This window comes from Notolepis coatsorum (assembly GCF_963971535.1).
Source record: "Notolepis coatsorum genome assembly, chromosome: 3".
Lineage (NCBI taxonomy): Eukaryota > Metazoa > Chordata > Actinopteri > Aulopiformes > Paralepididae > Notolepis > Notolepis coatsorum.
The window spans coordinates 78,303,663-78,324,031 of NC_140167.1; the positions used below are offsets into that span (position 1 = coordinate 78,303,663).

A 20,369-nucleotide genomic window follows, 5' to 3' on the forward strand; every position below is an offset into this window, starting at 1 on the left:
TAAATTAATATACCGTGATATATACCGTTATCGTCTATGCTTCAAATTATACCGTGATATAAACTTTAGACCATACCGCCAAGCCCTACATACTAGGTTTACATTTACATTTAGTCATTTTTGCTGACGCTTTTATCCACTTTTAGACTTACAAGGTCTGTACGACAAGTCATCAGGAAGGGCACAACTCTATCAGCTGAGTAACAATGTTCATCAAAGTGTTGAGTGCTACAGTGTAGGTTAGTATATTAGGACAAGTGTATATAATACATTATATAAATACTAGGTCCATATAGGCCTAATACTTGGAGATTGCTCATCACTGGGGCATGGCATAGAAGACAGTGTAATGGCATAGAGTTGCACTTACATAGCAGGGAAATAATATAATGTCTTGCCACAACCCATGCTGTTCCTCATACTAGCTCTGGATAGTTAACCACAAACGAATGCAAAGTCAAGTCAAGATACTCCTCTTCAACCTCCTTCCTAAAAATATAGTCTGCTCTGGTACACTACTGACATTTTAAGACCACTTATTAAATTAAAACAGACATAATCCTTTCACTACCACACTACAGAAGGTTAACCTTTCACTACCACACTACAGAAGGTTAAGCTTTCACTACCACACTACAGAAGATTAACCTTTCACAACCACACTACAGAAGGTTAACCTTTCACTACCACACTACAGAAGGTTAACCTTTCACTACCACACACACAGAAGGTTAACTTTTCACTACCACACTACAGAAGGTTAACCTTTCACTACCACACTAAATTAAATAAACTATCATGACTTTTCCTTCATGGGTGTTGCGTTTACAGTGCCACAAGACAAAGTCATTGTCATAACAAAAGAGCCTGACTAGAACGCAGCAATGTGTTAATTGCCCCCAGAGAGAGAGGGGGCCATGGATTACAATGCATTCTGGGTAGGGTTGTAGTTTTTTAACACTGTAAGTGTAAAATTGTCAAGGCCATTTTCTCTGATTAGGTTTTGTGATAATCACCATGATTAATAGGAAGTAGCTTGAAAAGTATCCTACCAAAATGTTCAAGTGATGGCTTATTTTGAAGGTATGAATATGAAAAAAAAAAAATTGAAGATGCCTCAACAAGTCCCTACTGTCTACGGCTAGTCACATATAATCTATTATTATTATTATTATTATTATTATTATTATTATTATTATTATTATTATTATTATTATTATTATTATTATTATTATTATTATTATTATTATTATTATATTATTACCTGTCCATATATCACTTATTATAATTCATAGTATTATTATTATTACCTGTCCATATATCATTCATTATATTTAATAGTATTATTATTATTACCTGTCCATTCCCCATCAGTGTGGTGTCTTTTCCCATCAGGATGTAGGAACCAAAGAAGACCACAAAGGCATGACAGAAGCCCAGGCAGGTCCAGTAGAGGAAGGTTCTGAAGGACAGCACCGCATTCCTGCTGATGTCTCTGAAATACATAGAAATACACCTGTAAACATCTAGTTAATCTGATTCTAACACATAACATCTAGAGAATCAGATTCTAACATGTATAAACATCTAGATAATCTGATTCTAACACATATAAACATCTAAATAATCTGATTCTAACATTAACATCTAGATAATCTGATTCTAACATAAACATCTAGATAATATGATTCTAACATATATAAACATCTAGTTAATCTGACTAACATATATAAACATCTAGTTAATCTGACTAACATATATAAACATCTAGTTAATCTGACTAACATATATAAACATCTAGTTAATCTGACTAACATATATAAACGTCTAGTTAATCTGATTCTAACATGTATAAACATCTACCGGTAGTTAATCTGATTCTAGCACATATGTGACTCAGCACAGACTTCTGGGCCCTCATTTATCAATAATGCGTAGAAAGTGTTCTATTTTCGTTCCTACGCTCAGAATTTAAAATGTCTCTACGGACAGAAGAATCAGGATTTATCAACCGTGCGTGCACAGGTTGTACGTACACTCTGTGTTGATAAATACCAATTGTTCTTACCGTCTATGCTCATGCATGATTGTAAGCCTTTGCATACAGAACCGCCCCTAATTAACCATATATGGTAATGAAACACCCCCATGGAATGTGAAATAATGGACTAAGCGAACTATGAGAAACGGCGGTCTAACCAACAAATTGAACATATACAGCATTTTCCGTTGTGAACAATCTTATTTGGAAACATGACACAGAATAATAGTATTTAGTAGGGATGGCACAATACCACTTTTTCATGTCCGATACTGATATCACAGTCTTGAGTATCGGCCGATACCGATCCTACCCCCACACAAAAAATTTCTTTTTTTGATTGACTTTTTTTTATACATTTATTATTTGTATTGTTTGTTTGTTTGTTTGTTTGTTTGTTTGTTGTGTTGCATATTTGAAATAAACTTCAATCAAATCAAATCACCCCTCTTAAAAACAAAAACCTGTGTTTAACCTAGCCATCTATAAAACATCATCCTAAAACTGTGAAACAAATGTCCTACTCCTCTAAAAGGAATAAATACATAGCACACATGACTCAGTTATGCAATAGTGCTGCTGCTTTTTATTTTGTTCAAATATTTGTTAATAAGTTGTGTAACTGAGGGGTACAATTCCCTGACTGTATTGATAAGTATGGTATTATTAAACCACTACCTCTTGTACTTTAACTTCTGGCCATCCAGTACATGATATAGATATGATGAACACTTTCCCACCTGATGAAACGAAGTCCACACAAATGTACAAATCGAATATTTTATATAGCAAAGGGTATATACAACGTTCACTTGATGACATTTATGATTTAAAATGCACTTGTATGGCAAATGAGTATTCGTAGGTAAATCAACATTGAATGTCCAATCTCTGGTTACGCAGGGAGTAAGTATACAACCCGGTTCTTTAGGGAACTATAGCGATGGTACTTAAATGATTATAGCTGGATACACTAAGGGGGGGGGTCCCGCTGGTTGTAAGACAGTAGGAGGGGGGGGTTAGAAGAGCCGCTGGCGGTATCCCATCTGGCCGACGATTTCTTGGGAGAATTCAGAGTCCTGAACACGATGCCCACAGAACCTCGGTCCGCAGATGAATACAGCTGGACCCTCTGGTGGACGGTAGCTGCCGGTCCACAACGGAGAGACGTGAGGCGACCTCACTGGTGTAGAGCGCCGTCTCACCTGGACTCCTCTCCGGGGGGTAGTTCCAACACTCAGCAGTGTTGGCCGTTATCCATGGAATAATCAAAGCACCCAAAGCATGTAGATAATCCAAGCCGTGGAAGGCTCGCCGTCGTCCGGGTAAAGTAATCCAATGTACAGGTCCACTCGTCCTGGCCCGGAGCTCCTCGGATGCAAGCACCACAAGTGGTCTGCCCAGCCTGGTTAAGACTCCAGATAACGTCAGGAACGATGGGGGTGCTGCTCACTTTATAACTCTAACCGAACGATGCACCATACATAATAGACTATTATTAGCTTAATAGAAATACGTCCAACTCGACGGTATAGTGCCAAACTATGACAATTCAACTATTAATCCACACGATATCTCAATGCCTATTCTGAGGCCAAGTAGGCCTTACTGCACCACACGTGCGTCGTGGGTGAGGCTTCGCGTCTGTTACTAGGTTGGAGGGTAAAGAACTAATGGACTAAAAAGTTCTACTTTACTTGCGCCATATATATATGCGCTGTGAACAAATAGTACCATTCGTATTTCGCCAGACGTATTCCTACGCGGAACCGGGCTTGCCACGACATGTTGGTCGGCACGATTGAACTTGAACCTAGGGGTATGGCTGCTGGCGCCAGGTTCTCGTCCAATGGTAGAATGAAACTATTATGGGCTGTTTAGTAGACTAAAGGGATATTCAGTGCATATTGTACAAGGAATATACAGGGGATATCAAACGATATACAAATACTATTAAATATAGATCCATAAATAAATATATATATTCGGTTTAATCTGATCCTTCACAACAGCCGCACCCTAATTAGTCCCACCTAATTAGCTAAGCAGAGACAGATTAACCGCACTGTCTACCACTCAAGGTCCGCTGTAAGGGTCAGTCAACTCACAAAGTCATGGGGTCATGGTCATCATCGATAGTATCTGGGAGTCGGGGCAGTTCTGTGTGTAAGTTCGCCCTTGGACGAGTACTTCAGCTGCTCGGACCTTGCCATCGGCACCGGTGATCACTTTGCTTACGCGGCCAGCCGGCCACATAGCTCTGGGTAGTGACTGGTCGATAATCATGACGACTGTTCCTTCTGTCAAATTGTCTCTCTCTTTTACCCACTTCTGGCGGGTCTGTAGAGACGGTAGGTAGTGGAGTAGGAAGCTGCTCCAAAACTTGTCAGCTAGCACTTGACTGTACCTCCACATTCTTCGGCCGTTCGCTTCTTCAGGCCTGTACATTGTCTGGGGTAGCGCGGGGTCCAGCCGCCCAATTAAGAGTGTGTTGGGGGTGACTGGGTCGACATCTGCTACATCACTGGAGACGTAACCGAGGGGTTTTGAGTTCAATACTCCCTCGATCTCCGTGAGGACTGTCATTAGGACTTCCTCCGCCACAGTCTGGGCCCCAAGCACGGCGTACAGGGCTGTCTTTATAGAACGTACTTCTCGTTCCCAGGTTCCACCGAAGTGGGGTGCGTTCGGGGGATTAAACTGGAAGTCAATCTGGGATGGAGCTAGGTGGGTCTTAAGTTCTGGGCCCATAGCTTGGAAGCTCTCTCTCAGCTCTCTTTCTCCGCCTTTGAAGTTTGTCCCGTGATCAGACAACAATGTAGACGGTTTTCCTTTCCGTGATGTGACTCTTCGGAAGGCCATAAGGAATGAGTCTGTGCTCATGGTCGGAAGGAGCTCGATATGTATCGCTCTGGTGGTCATGCATTTGAATACAATACCCCACCGCTTCTCGGTTCCTCTTCCTCTCTTTATATACAACGGGCCAAAACAGTCCATGCCTGTGGAGTGTAATGGCTTGTCGCCGAGTCGGAGGCGACAGGGGGGTAAGTCAGCCATCCGTGGTATGCTGGGCTGCGCGCGCCACTTTCGGCAGTCTAGACAGGTTCGCTGGAAGCGTCGCACCGCTTCTCTTCCTTGAAGTATCCAATAGCGACGTCTGATCTCCGCGAAGACTCTCTCTGCTCCTGCGTGGTGTACATCCTCGTCGTATTTCTTTATGATCAGCTCTGTGACCTTGTGTCGGCTGTTCAAGACTATCGGGTACTTAATGTCATCCGGTAGATCGGGGGCTCTCCGCAGGCGACCACCCACTCTGATGAGATTATGGGCGTCACTCTCGGGTGCCAGGTGGAGCAGTCTGCTGTCTGATGGGACGGGCTTTCCTCCCTGTAGACAGTCTAGCTCATCGGGGAACGAGTCTCTCTGGGCTCGTTGTAGTAGAAGAAGTTCTGCTTCTTCGTAGTCAGCTGCTGAAATGTCAGTGGTGGACTGAATCTCTGGGTGGTGCCACAGGAATGTCTTTTGCTGCGCACTCTCTAGGGTAATGCAGTCATCTATGTTGGGGTCTGTGGAGGCGACTGTGCTCAGTCCACAGAACATAGGTTTCTTGTTCTCAGCCTCCTCGTTACTTGCTTCCCGTGGGGTGGGCGTAGGCCACTCTTCTTCCGGGAGCTTGAGGAATTCTGGTCCGTCACTGTAGATGTTGCGACGGGTGAGGTCATCCAGAGACATTCCCCAGGTGATGACGTCAGCTGGGTTGTGTTTGGTGTCCACATACCGCCAGCTCGCTGCTTCTGTTAACTCTTGAATCTCGGTGACTCTGACTCCCACGAAGACTTTGTATCTGCATGAATCAGACTTGATCCATGTGAGTACTGTCGTGGAATCTGACCACAAGATTGTTCTGTGCACCGAAATGGTGAGTTCACGTTGGATTAACGTGGCTAGATGCGCTCCTGCTAGGGCTGCGCAGAGCTCTAGACGCGGGATAGATTGTTGCTTTCGTGGGGCTATTCTTGAGCGAGCCAGGATGAAAGCAGTGTGTATCTTTCCTCCCTTCTCTTGGGCACGCAAGTAGGCCACCGATCCATAGGCTACTTCGGAGGCGTCGCTGAAGACGTGTAGATCAATCTTGCATGTCTCTGGCCTCACTGTGGATGGGAAGTAGCTGCGGCGTATATTGACGCCTGGGAGTGAGCGGAGTTCCGTCTCCCACTCTCTCCATGTTGAGGCAAGGTGTGCGGGTATGGGGTCGTCCCAGCCCTGGTCCTTGTCCCATAGTGCTCGTACAATCATCTTTGCCCTGGTGGTGTAAGGTAGAATACATCCGAACGGGTCATATTGTCTGGCGAGTGTTCTGTACACACTCCGTCTGGTGGTCGGTGTCGCCGTCGACCTTCCCTGCTCTGGAGTCAGGGGTTTGTGTCTATAGTGGAGCGAGTCTGTTTTGAAGCGCCAGACTAGTCCTAGTGTCATTTCTTGGGCTTCTCCTGGGATGGTCGCCATCCAGGTCTCGCTGCTGGCAGCCTTGTCCGCGGGGGAGAGGCTGCGCAATACGTGCGGGTCACTGCTGGCCCACTGCCTGAGATCAAAGCCGCCTTTGATCAGGGAGGCGCGTAGCTTGATTAGGAGAGCCTCGGCTTCTTCTTGAGTCGAAACGCTTTGTAAACAGTTGTCCACGTAGAAACTGTTCTTCACACTGTGTCGGACCTCTTCATCTGCTGCTGGGTCCTCTGCGACGTGTTTCTGTAGTGCAAATGTAGCACAGCACGGGCTGCATGTGGTTCCGAAGGGGAGTACTTCCCACTGGTAGATGGCTGGGTTCTCATCTCCGATCCTCTCTCTCCATAGGAACCGCAGCAGGGGCTTGTCCTCCTCCACTAGTCTCACCTGCAGGAACATCCCTTTGATATCCCCGCTGATAGCCACCTTGTCCTGGCGGAAGCGCAGTAGCACGCCTAGTAGGGAGGGGCCGAGTGTGGGGCCGGGTAAGAGCTCTTTATTCAGATTTTGGGATCCGATCTGGTAGCTGCAGTTAAACACAATGCGATCCTTGCCGTTGTGGTGGACCTTGTGATGCGGCACGTACCATGATTCGGTCGTCTGATCGGCCTCTTTAATGTCAATCTTTGTTACGTGTCCCGCTGTGATTAGCTTCTCAATCTCAGCGCGGTACACACCCTCTTGAGCGGGGTCTTTGGCTAGGCGCCGCTCCGTGTTCAATAGATAGCGCTCCGTGGCGTCTTTCTTTGCGTGAAAGGTGGGCATTCCCTCTCGCCTCAGGAGTGGAGTTGCGTATCTCATCACTCCGCCGACTGTGACTCTCTTTGTCCCTTGCTCGAGTAGGTTGATGGCGTAAATGTCTTCTTTAGAACGAATATCTTTCTTTTCGTTCTTAAAGGGCATTGTCTCTAGTGTCCATAGCCTCTCGACATGCTGCAGGAGAGTGGTGTCTTCTTCTGTCGTTCTGGAGTGGAGGCAGCTAGTGGCTGCTGTTCGGTTGAGAGATTTAGCGAGGGGGCCTTGTAGTGTCCACCCTAGGCGGGTCTCGACTGCTGCAGGACAGCCTCGGGGTACTGTATGGACCCGGTCAATCGGGACTATGAGTTCTGCATTGTCGGAGCCTATCAGCAGGGTCGGGGTAGCGCCGTCTATGAGCGGGATAGGTAGTTGACGCAGGTGCACATATTTATCCATCAGCTTGGCGATGGGGTAGGTGTACTGCGATAGTCCTATTTCTTGGCTGGTGAAAGCATTTGTAATCCTATGCCGTCGCTCTGGCTGCCCGTTTGCTGCGATAGTGAAGGAGACATTCTCGCCCTTTATCGTCTTTAAATCTCTTCTTATTGTCCGAATCGTCATTTGGTTCTCGCTCCCCCGCAGTCCCAGCTGGGCCGCAGCGGACGCGAGCAGAAGGGTCTTCTCTGACCCGTCATCAAGGACGGCGTAAGTGTCCATGACTTTATCTTGGTAGCTCAATGTCACACGGACTACCTTTAAGAGCACTTGGGCGCCGCTGCTGCTGGCGGGGTCAATGTACATGACACTTGCCTTGGTGCCGCTCGATGGTGCAGGTGAAGGCCGTCTTCTGTTACTGTCGTGTAGTATATCTAGATGGGCTCCGTCGCACCGACTGCACCTTTTCTTTAGGCGGCATTCGGCTGCCATGTGACTGCGCGCACATCGGTAACAGCGCCTGTTGGACTTTATCCATTGACTCACTTTTTCTGCATTCATCTTTGTGAACAGGTCACATTGTGACAGCCAGTGTTCTTTCTCACAGTAGGGGCACACCATCTTCCACTTCTCTTTTCTCGAGGGGGTACTGTGGCTCTTACTGCTCGGTACTGACTCTGATTGGTGCATGACAGTCACCGATCTTCTTCCATCATTTATTCTCCTGGGTCCCTCTCTGGAGCTTGGCGTGCTCCGCCCGAACGTATCCAGTCGTAAGCTGCTGACTTCTCTCGCCAGGAAGTCGGCTAGATCAAGGAGGGATGGTTCGGGGCCGTTAGGATCCCGGTAGTCCCTCTGCCGCCTAAAACGCTCTTGTCTTGCGGGTGGCAGCTTCTCCAAAATCCTCTCGACGTTAGAGTTGGCGTATAGCTCATGCATGCCCTTTTCCCGTTGCGCTCCCAGCATCCCTACCAGGGACTGCACTTTGATTGACAGGTCGTCTAATGAGCGATTGTCTGTTGCTGGGGGTAGGCGATCAATATGCCTTATCTCTTGGATTACGTAATCCCATATACGTCCATATCTCTGGTCCAGCGCTGCTAGGGCCGCGGTGTATGGGGTCGTAGAGGTGGCATAGGCTAGCGCTATATTGTGCGCTCGCGGTACTTTCAGGTGCTTCAGTAATATTGCATACTTGTGGCGTTCATCAGCGACATCCACCATCATTGTCTCTAAGCACATCCGGAGCTCCGTGTACTGTGCTCGATTCTCATAGGTGAAGTCTGGAAACGACGGCGTGGCAATGTATGACGCCGTGGATGGCTGATACATCGGCGAGCGTTGGGGGAGAGACCTCCTAGGCGAGTCCCCTCTTGTGCCTCTCTGTGGGCTGGTACCGACAGGGTACCATGGCCCGCTGGTCCAGGTGCTATTCCTCGGGGCTGGTCGTGCGTCGTGCTCACCCGTGAATAGAGTCGGGGGTCTGTAGCGCAGCGCCGCGGGGGTATAGCCTGGGCTGTACTGGACCTCCTGGTCCGGTGGAGTACTGTGCTGTCGTCGGGCTTGGTTCTCCTCCTCTCCCTCTTCTTCCTCTATCAGGTCTTCCAGATCCTGTAGTCGTTTATTTAGCTTCTCCGCAGTGTATGCCGCTCCTTCCTTGTAGCTGGGTCTCGCTTGGACCGGTCTGGGAAGGGGGTCTGCGGGGGGTATAGGCTTGGTCTGTTGGTCAAGTTCAGGGTTGCTTGCTCGGTTAGGAGACGCTGCCCTTGACTGTTGTCTCGACGAGTTCCTTGAACCCCTGGCGGAGGGAGAGGATGTTGCCTTGAGGATCAGCTGCTCCATTAGCTGCGCTTGTAACTTGTCGCGCTCGACTTCGCGCTTGGTGAGATCTGCTTCTCTTTGGGCACCGGCAGCGGCGCGTTGGGCGTCGGCCCGGTCTCTTGCCATATTCTCTTCCGTCTGAAGGCGTCTCATCTCCAGGCGTATGCGCTCTTCTTCGCTCCGTTGCTGTGCTTGGAGTCGATCGCGTTCGCCCTGAAGTCGATCGCGTTCACCCTGAAGTCGATCGCGTTCGGTAGAGGCTGTCAGGCTGACGAGGAACGCCTGTTGTAGCATCCTCTCCGCTTCGCTGGGGGAAGGCGGTTGTGGAGGTGAGCCGCTCCTGGGTGAGCCGCTCCTGGGTGTACTCGTTGGGGAGTCCTGGAGCTCTATTTCCTCGGCGCTCTCCTCCTCTTCTTCCGTGCAGAGTTCTCTCTCTGTAGGGTTGTCTTCCTCCCGGGGCTGGTCGGGGACTACTTCTTCGGTATTGGCGGGAGGTAAAGGCATGTCAGCTCCCTCCTGGTCCCCACCGTGCGCTTGGTCAGTTACATTAGAACCTACTAGGGCCTCTGTGGTCGGGGAAACCTGGTCGTTAAGGTCAGACATAATTTTACTTTCTACTTTTACCGCGTTTACCGTTTGTCGAAGGCTAGGTAGTTGACTGACAGCGTAATCCTCTAAGTACTGAGGTGGCTGTCGTCTGCGCTGCGGGCGTTCTACGTTAGGAGGACCGTTTCGTGGAGTGTTCATCATAGGCCATTTTAATATTAATAACACTATATTAATATTACACTAGTTACCCTCCGGCTCGAAGGACCAATTGTAACTGAGGGGTACAATTCCCTGACTGTATTGATAAGTATGGTATTATTAAACCACTACCTCTTGTACTTTAACTTCTGGCCATCCAGTACATGATATAGATATGATGAACACTTTCCCACCTGATGAAACGAAGTCCACACAAATGTACAAATCGAATATTTTATATAGCAAAGGGTATATACAACGTTCACTTGATGACATTTATGATTTGAAATGCACTTGTATGGCAAATGAGTATTAGTAGGTAAATCAACATTGAATGTCCAATCTCTGGTTACGCAGGGAGTAAGTATACAACCCGGTTCTTTAGGGAACTATAGCGATGGTACTTAAATGATTATAGCTGGATACACTAAGGGGGGGGGGGGTCCCGCTGGTTGTAAGACAGTAGGAGGGGGGGGTTAGAAGAGCCGCTGGTGGTATCCCATCTGGCCGACGATTTCTTGGGAGAATTCAGAGTCCTGAACACGATGCCCACAGAACCTCGGTCCGCAGATGAATACAGCTGGACCCTCTGGTGGACGGTAGCTGCCGGTCCACAACGGAGAGACGTGAGGCGACCTCACTGGTGTAGAGCGCCGTCTCACCTGGACTCCTCTCCGGGGGGTAGTTCCAACACTCAGCAGTGTTGGCCGTTATCCATGGAATAATCAAAGCACCCAAAGCATGTAGATAATCCAAGCCGTGGAAGGCTCGCCGTCGTCCGGGTAAAGTAATCCAATGTACAGGTCCACTCGTCCTGGCCCGGAGCTCCTCGGATGCAAGCACCACAAGTGGTCTGCCCAGCCTGGTTAAGACTCCAGATAACGTCAGGAACGATGGGGGTGCTGCTCACTTTATAACTCTAACCGAACGATGCACCATACATAATAGACTATTATTAGCTTAATAGAAATACGTCCAACTCGACGGTATAGTGCCAAACTATGACAATTCAACTATTAATCCACACGATATCTCAATGCCTATTCTGAGGCCAAGTAGGCCTTACTGCACCACACGTGCGTCGTGGGTGAGGCTTCGCGTCTGTTACTAGGTTGGAGGGTAAAGAACTAATGGACTAAAAAGTTCTACTTTACTTGCGCCATATATATATGCGCTGTGAACAAATAGTACCATTCGTATTTCGCCAGACGTATTCCTACGCGGAACCGGGCTTGCCACGACATGTTGGTCGGCACGATTGAACTTGAACCTAGGGGTATGGCTGCTGGCGCCAGGTTCTCGTCCAATGGTAGAATGAAACTATTATGGGCTGTTTAGTAGACTAAAGGGATATTCAGTGCATATTGTACAAGGAATATACAGGGGATATCAAACGATATACAAATACTATTAAATATATATCCATAAATAAATATATATATTCGGTTTAATCTGATCCTTCACAACAAGTTGCATTCACATGTAACATCTAGGATTGAACTGTATGTAAAACACCTGCATAAAAGTAACTAAACATTTAGAGTACAATTCCAGTATGAAAAAGTTATTGCAATGTAAAGTAACTAAAATGGTTGGCCCAAGTGTGTCCATAAGGTGCTAAGGCATAGCAGTAGCTGCATGGCCTTTTAAAACAGTCGACAAATAAAACACTGGCTCACTTTTTTTTTCACAATTCCAGTATGAACAAATGATTGCAAATGCAATGTAAACTAAAATGGTTGTCTCAAGTGATTCAAGAGATTCAAGATTCAAGAGTTTATTTACCATATACTGTACATACCAGGGCATACAGTGAAATGCGGTTGGCCATGCCCGCTACGATTGTGCAAGAATACAATAGTAAATAATAGTAATAGTAAATAAAATAAGTAGAATAGACATGATAAAATAGACATGTTAATAAATCCTGAGATAATTGCAATACAATGTTGAGCTACGACTTAAAGGCACAATATACAGTTTTACTTCTATGTCCCGCTATACTTGCTGTTTCTAACTATACTATGCAATGATCATTCACAACAAGTTATTTTCTTAAAGTGTCCTTATTCCTTCCTTTAAAGTGTCCTTTTCTTGTGTGTTTAAAGTGACCTATGGTGCATTTGTGTGTGCGTGAGTGCAGAATGTGTGTTGTGTACGTGTGTTCATGTGTGCTTGTGTGGAGAGATCAGTGTTCAGTGTTCTGATGGCTTGAGGGAAGAAGCTGAGCCAAGTCTCTCTGTTCTTGCTGCGTATATTTAGGTGCAATGTAATGTTTGTCCATAAGGTGGTGCTAAGGCATAGCAGTAGTGCATGGCCTTTTAAAACAGTCAGAAAAACCACTGGCATCTTTCTTTAAAGCCCTGTGACTTAGGTTTGTTCAACTTCACTTTAACATGAAGGGCAGATTCTTCTTTAGAAAGATTAGCATTTCAGCCTCCTCAGCTGTGAGCCTGCTCCTCCTTTCATCAATAATAATGGAGGCTGAGCTGAAGAGCGTCTCACTCTCCACACTTGTTGAAGGTGCACAGAGACATTTAGTTGCTGTGACTGCCAGGGAGGGCAGTCGAGGTTGGTTGACTTTCCAGTAGAGCAGTGGATTGTCCGAACGCTTAATAGTTGGCTCAGCGAGGTCACCAGCAACGACATGTACAGCCAAATGCGCATCGCATGTACATTGACTGAGTGGAATCCCTTTCTATTCACATAGCTGAATTTGTGATGGAGCTTTGACAGCTACATGGGTGGTACAGTCTATTGCTCGATCCATCTCCAATATCACGATGGACCGTGCCAGTGGCCAAACACCCGAGGGTGGAGAGGACTTGAATGTGCACGGGATGAAATTTGTGCGTTTTGTTCCACGCTCCAATTTGGGTTCCAGGAGAATGTGTCTCGGGTAGCGGTAGCGGACTCTATTAATATTATGTTCTCTCGGCAAATAGACTACCCTGAAAACAGCTCCCTGTGGAGCGTACACCATGCTGCATTCATTTGGAAACTCACGTTTTTATGTAGTAGTTGCAATATCCAAAAGTATATTGCAACTACTACAGAAAAACATGAGTAAAAACAACAACTCAAGTTCAGCGCTATGTTACTCTATTAGTCTATTTAATTTGCACTAAAAGTGATTTTTCTTTATTGGGTAAGAAACTTCAGAATGTTATCTTTCAAAAGAGACCAGGCTTATGCGTGTGCTATAAGTATAAAGTATAAAGATACGCTTTTCAAAAAAAGTATGCAGTACTCAAGTTCAAGTTTAAAAATTGCCACTTTTCTGGGCGCCAGTTAAGTGGTTAACATCATGGTGGTGATCAGTGAGTCTAACTGAAATATAACTTATGGTTCTGTTTAAGTCACACATCTATGGATCGGGCCAAATCTCCACTTTCCAATGTCATAGTTCAATCTGGATTTAGTACCACCAGGTACTGTAAGTACAGTGAATTTCTTATAATATAAATTGCTCCGCCATTTTTCATCAGATTGCAACGCGTTTTTTTTGGCTAGACGTTCACAGAAAGGTAGAGAAATTAACTGCGTTTTATTTTATGGCAATAACGTTCAGGTTTGTTCCACCCGTGAGATAGGGTCCCCGAAAATGGAGAAAAAAAAGCTTCAAGATTGTTTTTATTGTGGCTGTCAGGTGGCGTAGCGGAGATTGTGCTCGTCACCAATGCAAGAGGCTGCGGTCTCGACTCCCGGAGAGTCAGCATTGCCTTGGCTTGGGCTGATCGCTATACTAACTTGTTTGGCTGAGTTAGGGGAAGGGAAGCCGTGGGTGGGTCCTGGGCGTTGTGGACAGCGACCCCTACAGTTCGGTCGGGGCGCCTGCACAGCGAGGGTAGGATCTGGAGAAAGGTAGTGTGACCTTCCACACGTTACACTCTCCCGGTGAGAATCTGCGCTGCCAGGCTGGCTGCCGGCTGGCTGCACATGTGTCGGAGGAAAGCATGTGACAGTCTCCGGCCTCCCGGACCAACAGTAGGGGGGGGTGCGCAACAACCAGGAAGGGGGTTGGGAATTGGCATAACGACTAACAGTGGGATGGGAGAAAAATCGGAAAAAAGAAGGGGAAAAAAGATAATAATAAAAAAAAAAAAAAAAATTGTCATGTGCACAGTTAAACAGACAGTTTGCCGTACAATGAAAATCGTACTTTGCTAGTCTGCCCACAATTCTTAATGATTTTTTTTTTTTTCCAATTTAAATACAAGAGAGTGCTAAAAAATAAGGTAAACATAGATCTAGGGGTACACGGCACAATGACTAACATTGACGTTATTGCAATATCACTCTAGAAGTCAGATGATTGACACAGGCTGGCGTGAGCTCGGAAGTGTATTTTTTTATTCTAAAGCCCATCGACTCTCAAAAGACTACACTCAAATTGGGCTGCGCCAAGTCCTCACGTCAATAAGCGCCTTTTTCCGACTCGATGCGCTGAGATTTCTATAAACTCCTATTTCACTAATAACACTTAAAATCATTGGTAAACAAACGTAGTGCTGAAAATATACACGTTGGCTGCTGTTTTGACAGGGTTAGGGTCTTTACTCTTGGCTATATTTGAAAAAGAAACACAACATTAATTAATACCTTCTGTATTGATGGATTTATGGTGTGATATCAATCTTGTACCGGGCCGCTCAGGTTTAAGACGTTAACTAGGTCTCTGTCTGTTCATGCTGAAGTCAGTGAAGCCAGTGATCATATCAATCTTCAGATCACAATGAATCCATTAATACCAAACACATCAGACTAGTTTACCTCCAAACTCTACAGCGGGAATATAAACCCCACCCCCTTTTCCAAGGTGTAATCTGCAGCAAGAGAAACCATGGTTTTATATTCTGGACAACACGGTGTTAACATACCTGTATAGAGCCGGTTTAGTCTGCAGTACATGTGGATGAACTAGCTGTTCAAACAGGCTGTAGACCAGGATGGGTAGAGATGTGAAACAGATGTTGTAGAGGGTCAGGTAGACACTGTCGTATAGAGTCTGGAACACAAGATAGAAGTATAATAACACTGTCATATAGAGTCTGGAACACAAGATAGAAGTATAATAACACTGTCGTATAGAGTCTGGAACACAAGAGAGAAGTATAATAACACTGTCGTATAGAGTCTGGAACACAAGAGAGAAGACTCATGCATAGAGAGGTGACATACTTTCAATTTGGATGAACCAAGTCTTGTAACAGACATCGTAAGTGGAATTATAGTATAAGGATTATGTCAACTATGTCATCTAATGTATACATGGTAACCCTTCATTTTACAGTCCCCTAATTACTAAGTATTTATCCCAGAATTATATGGTAAATTATAATATATTGTTGGGTAATTATTTACCCCTCCCTCCCCTTGTTTTTTGTATTTGTTGCATGTTACTTGTGGTTTTATGTCTTGTGTATTCATACTGTTGCTTGTTTCCCTGTGGTTCTATGTTTCTCTGTTTTGCTTATTGTCAGCGTCTTTGGGTTATTGAAAGGCGCTATATAAATACAATGTATTATTATAAATGACCACTGGTAAATAAGTAGCCTTGGCACAAATCAAGATATGTCAGGATGTGAGGTCTTATCGAGAATAGCATCACATCAGTCTTTATTTCAAGAATAAACACAACACACACAGATATATATATAAACACAACACTCACAGACACACACCCATATATATAAACATAACACACATATTGTGACAGATCTCCTCCCCCCTCCCATGGATATGTGAAGGATAGGAGATACTTCTGCCACAGGAGGAGTAGAGTCAATTAGGTAGCTGATTAGTACTGATAGAATACACCTGCGCATAATTAGTTGACAAACATCTCACGTGCACACCCCAGACACACACACTACAAAGCCACTTGGTTAGTCAGGAGTAAGATGAGCGGAGGTGAGGTTGGAGTTGTTGTATTGAGAGAGAGAGATTGTTTGTTCAGAGTTGTGACGGTGAGAGGTAGTGAAAGGTGAGGAGAAAGCGAGTAGGTGTTCTTTGTGTACTGGACTGGCTGAGATTCCCCCTTGTGTACTGACCCTGGACTGGACGACTACCCTGAATTGAGAACAATCCCTTTTTCTGTCGGCGAGCCTGTTTTGTGTTTTTGACCTCGGACTGAATCACAACCATTCTTTTGCTTTTCCCCTCTGGATTCTGCCCTGAATTCAATAAATACTTGTATTGATTGATATTGCTCTTGTGTGGACATTCGAATTTGTTTGTATTTGAACCGTGGCGAGCCTGAACACTACCAGGTTCGTGACAATATATATATATAAACACAGTGACATGTAGTGAGTCTAGCGACAGTGGAGGTAGAGTAGTCGTCTGGTAATCCGGAGGTTCCCGGGTCGATTCCTGCTCATACCGGGCAGCATGTTGAAGTGTCCTTGAGCAAGACACTTAACCCCTAATTGCTCCTGATGAGTAGGTTGGCACCTTGCATGGTTGCCTCCACTGTCCGTGTGTGAATGTGTGAGTGAATGGGTAAAATGTGAGGAATAAATTGTAAAGCACTTTGGATAAAAGCGCTATATAAATGCAACCATTTACAACACAGACACATATATACTGTATATATATATTAAGGCTGTCAAAGTTAACGCGTTATCGCCCGATTCTATTAACGCCCCTATTTTTTTTAACTCACGATTAACTTACAATATTTTTTTTTTTACACTAGACTTCACTCAGGTGTATTATTGATGCTCTCATTGATACTATGTTTGTTTCTGAAGTGTGTGTGTGTGTGTGTGTGTGTGTGTGTGTGTGTGTGTGTGTGTGTGTGTGTGTGTGTGTGAGATATAGAGAGAGAGAGGGGGGTGAGAGAGATGAGGAAGGGGCAAGAGAGAAAGAGAGCTGGGAGAGTGTGTGTGAGAGAGAGAGAGAGTGTGTGATTACATGTAACAAGTTCCTAACGTTTTCTTTCCCCTATTATTTCATGCACACTTTATTCATTGTTTTAAATTATTATTTTCTTTTAAGTTATTTTGTGCATCACTCTGTTTTGAATTTGATGCAAATTTGCAATGCATGAGGGTCATCCTTTTGTGTTAAATGGCTGCATAAAGCAAGCATTTGTTGACTCTCATGTTGATAAGAGTATTAAAACTTGGAACTTGAAAAATATCCGTTTAAGGTAGATAAAAAATAAATGCGATTAATTTGCGATTAATCGCGAGTTAACTATGGACAATCATGCGATTAATCGCGATTAAATATTTTAATCGATTGACAGCACTAATATATATATATATATATATATATATATATATATATATATATATATATATATATAAACACAACACACACAGACACATATATATAAACAAAACACACACCCATAATATAAACACAACACACGCATATATATATATATAACACAACAAACACATCTATATAAACACAACACACACATATATATATATATATATATATATAACGTTATATATAACAATAATAATAATAATAATAATAATAATAATAATAATAATAATAATAATAATAATACATTTTATTTATAAAGCGCTTTTACAAGAACCCAAAGACGCTGACAATGAGCAAAACAAATGAACAGAGAAACAAAGAATAAGCAACAGTATGAAATACGCAGGACATACAACAACGGGTAACAAGTAACAGATACAGTCCAGTAGGGGAACAGTCAGGGAAGTAAGGAAACCGAGGGGAGGGGGGGCAGGAGAGGGAGAGAAAGTAGGGAAGGGGAAAGGGAGGTGGTAGGTTGGAGGAGGGTGGTTATTGGTAGGGAAGGTTGTATGCTTGGGAGAACAGGTAGGTTTTGAGTTGGGATTTAAAGGTGGAGAGTGAGGGAGTCTCGGACAGTCTGAGGGAGGGTGTTCCAAAGTCTGGGTGCAGCTCGTGAAAAAGCCCGGTCACCAAAACGTTTAAGTTTGGAAGATGGGACAGTGAGGGAAGCAGTGGAAGAGGACCGGAGGGAACGGGTGGGGCGGTAAGGGAGAAGGAGGTCAGTCAGGTAGGGGGGGGGGGGGGGGCAGGCTATGGAGGGCTTTGAAGGTGAGGAGTAGAGTTTTGAAGTTGATGCGTTCCTTGATCGGGAGCCAGTGGAGGGAGTGGAGGACAGGAGTGATGTGTTTGCGGGACCGGGTGTTAGTGAGGAGGCGGGCGGCTGAGTTCTGGACCATCTGCAGTTTATGGAGGGAGCGGGAGGTGATGCCAGTGAGGAGGGAGTTGCAATAATCAAGGCAGGAGGAGATGAAGGCGGGATTCAGCAGCAGGGGGGAGAGGCAGTGATGAATTTTGGCAATGTTGCAGAGGTGAAAGTATGATGTTTTTACAATGGAGCAGACATGGGGGTGAAATGAGAGGGTATAAATATAAATAAACACAACACAGACAGACACAGACACATATATATATATACTGTATATATATGACACAGAGAGGATAACTTACCTGTTGTGAAAACAGACAGAAGAACTGGTAAAAAAACTGGGGCGTAATAAAACACACATTCTAAAAGAGAGAGAGAGAGAGAGACACACAGAGAGAGATACATTAAAAACACATTCTAGAGGACACAGATAAATAAACATTTAAACGTCATTCAACAGTGTGAACTGATTTCCGTTTCAAGGCCTGATTAAAGTGCCTTTGTAAAAATATGTAATGTTTCTAACATGCATAGTTAAATACAGTAGAGGTTGTGTACAGTCATAGTTAAAGACAGTAGAGGTTGTGTACAGTCCTAGTTAAAGACAGTAGGTTGTGTACAGTCCTAGTTAAATACAGTAAAGGTATTGGGTTCAGTACTAGTCAAAATCATGTTTAAATAGAGCCTGGGTTCAGTACCTTGTAGAAAAGGTACTGTAAGAGTATTTAGTTACCTTGTAGAAAAAGTACTGTAAAAGTAATAATAGATTTTTATTTGTAATGCGCTTTACAATTGTGGAGCAAATCTCAAAGCGCTAGAGTAATTTGTTACCTTGTAGAAAAAGTATTTAGTTACCTTGTAGAAAAAGTATTGTAAGAGTATTTAGTTACCTTGTAGAAAAGAAAAAGTACTGTAAGAGTATTTAGTTACCTTGTAGAAAAAGTATTTAGTTACCTTGTAGAAAAAGTATTTAGTTACCTTGTAGAACAAGTACTGTAAGAGTATTTAGTTACCTTGTAGAAAAAGTACTGTAAGAGTATTTAGTTACCTTGTAGAAAAAGTACTGTAAGAGTATTTAGTTACCTTGTAGAAAAAGTACTGTAAGAGTATAGTTACCTTGTAGAAAAAGTACTGTAAGAGTATTTAGTTACCTTGTAGAACAAGTACTGTAAGAGTATAGTTACCTTGTAGAAAAAGTACTGTAAGAGTATTTAGTTACCTTGTAGAAAAAGTACTGTAAGAGTATTTAGTTACCTTGTAGAAAAAGTACTGTAAGAGTATTTAGTTACCTTGTAGAAAAAGTACTGTAAGGGGCCGTGTCCACAGATAGCGTTTTTTCAAGGCGGACCACTTTGAAAATCAAAAATATGCATTCCCAGAGCGTTTCCATTTCCAGAGCGCCGGGAGCGTATATGACTTGATTGTCCGACACCGCAACAATTAGCCTCTCTTCTGCCATTTCTTGTGTATTTAGTTGGAATGATAGATAGAATAATTTGCAGTGTGTGTCGATGTCGAAATAATTTGATGTAGCCTATACCGTTGAACTTGGACCTCAATCTGCTTGAGTCTCGCGACTCCCGCGGCTCCGCCACTTGCTCGATTTCAATTGGTCGGTCGAAAAAAGTTACCTTGATGAGCGGCGCTCCTCTCCGAAAGTTGAACTATTTTCAACTTTATGCGCTGGGAGCGCTCCGCCCCAAAAACGCTAGCCGCCGAGAGCGCTAAAACGCGAGGCGCGGCGCTGTCGCGTCTTTAGCATAGAAATGAATGACAGAAAGGAGCTGGCAACTCATAAAAAGCAGGCTGTGGACAGTACACGGCCCCTTAGAGTATTTAGTTACCTTGTAGAAAAAGTACTGTACAAGGGTTGCTATCCGAATGTAGTAGAAGTGGCCGTGGACCAGCAGCAGTTTGGACAGAAACCTAAACCTG

General features: G+C 44.4%; 1 protein-coding gene across 1 annotated transcript in view; it reads right to left on the bottom strand.

Annotated features, from left to right (window-relative positions):
• The window catches only part of LOC311225864 (phospholipid-transporting ATPase IF-like), a gene marked incomplete at both ends in the record, with an annotated part of 45,275 nt that overhangs the window by 23,616 nt on the left and 1,290 nt on the right, over nt 1-20,369 (bottom strand). The window contains 4 exons of the mRNA XM_084311256.1: nt 1,357-1,495; nt 15,166-15,293; nt 18,737-18,796; nt 20,279-20,366. Coding sequence (XP_084167382.1) covers nt 1,357-1,495; nt 15,166-15,293; nt 18,737-18,796; nt 20,279-20,366 — 415 coding nt within the window. The remainder of the gene's footprint in view (nt 1-1,356; nt 1,496-15,165; nt 15,294-18,736; nt 18,797-20,278; nt 20,367-20,369) is intronic.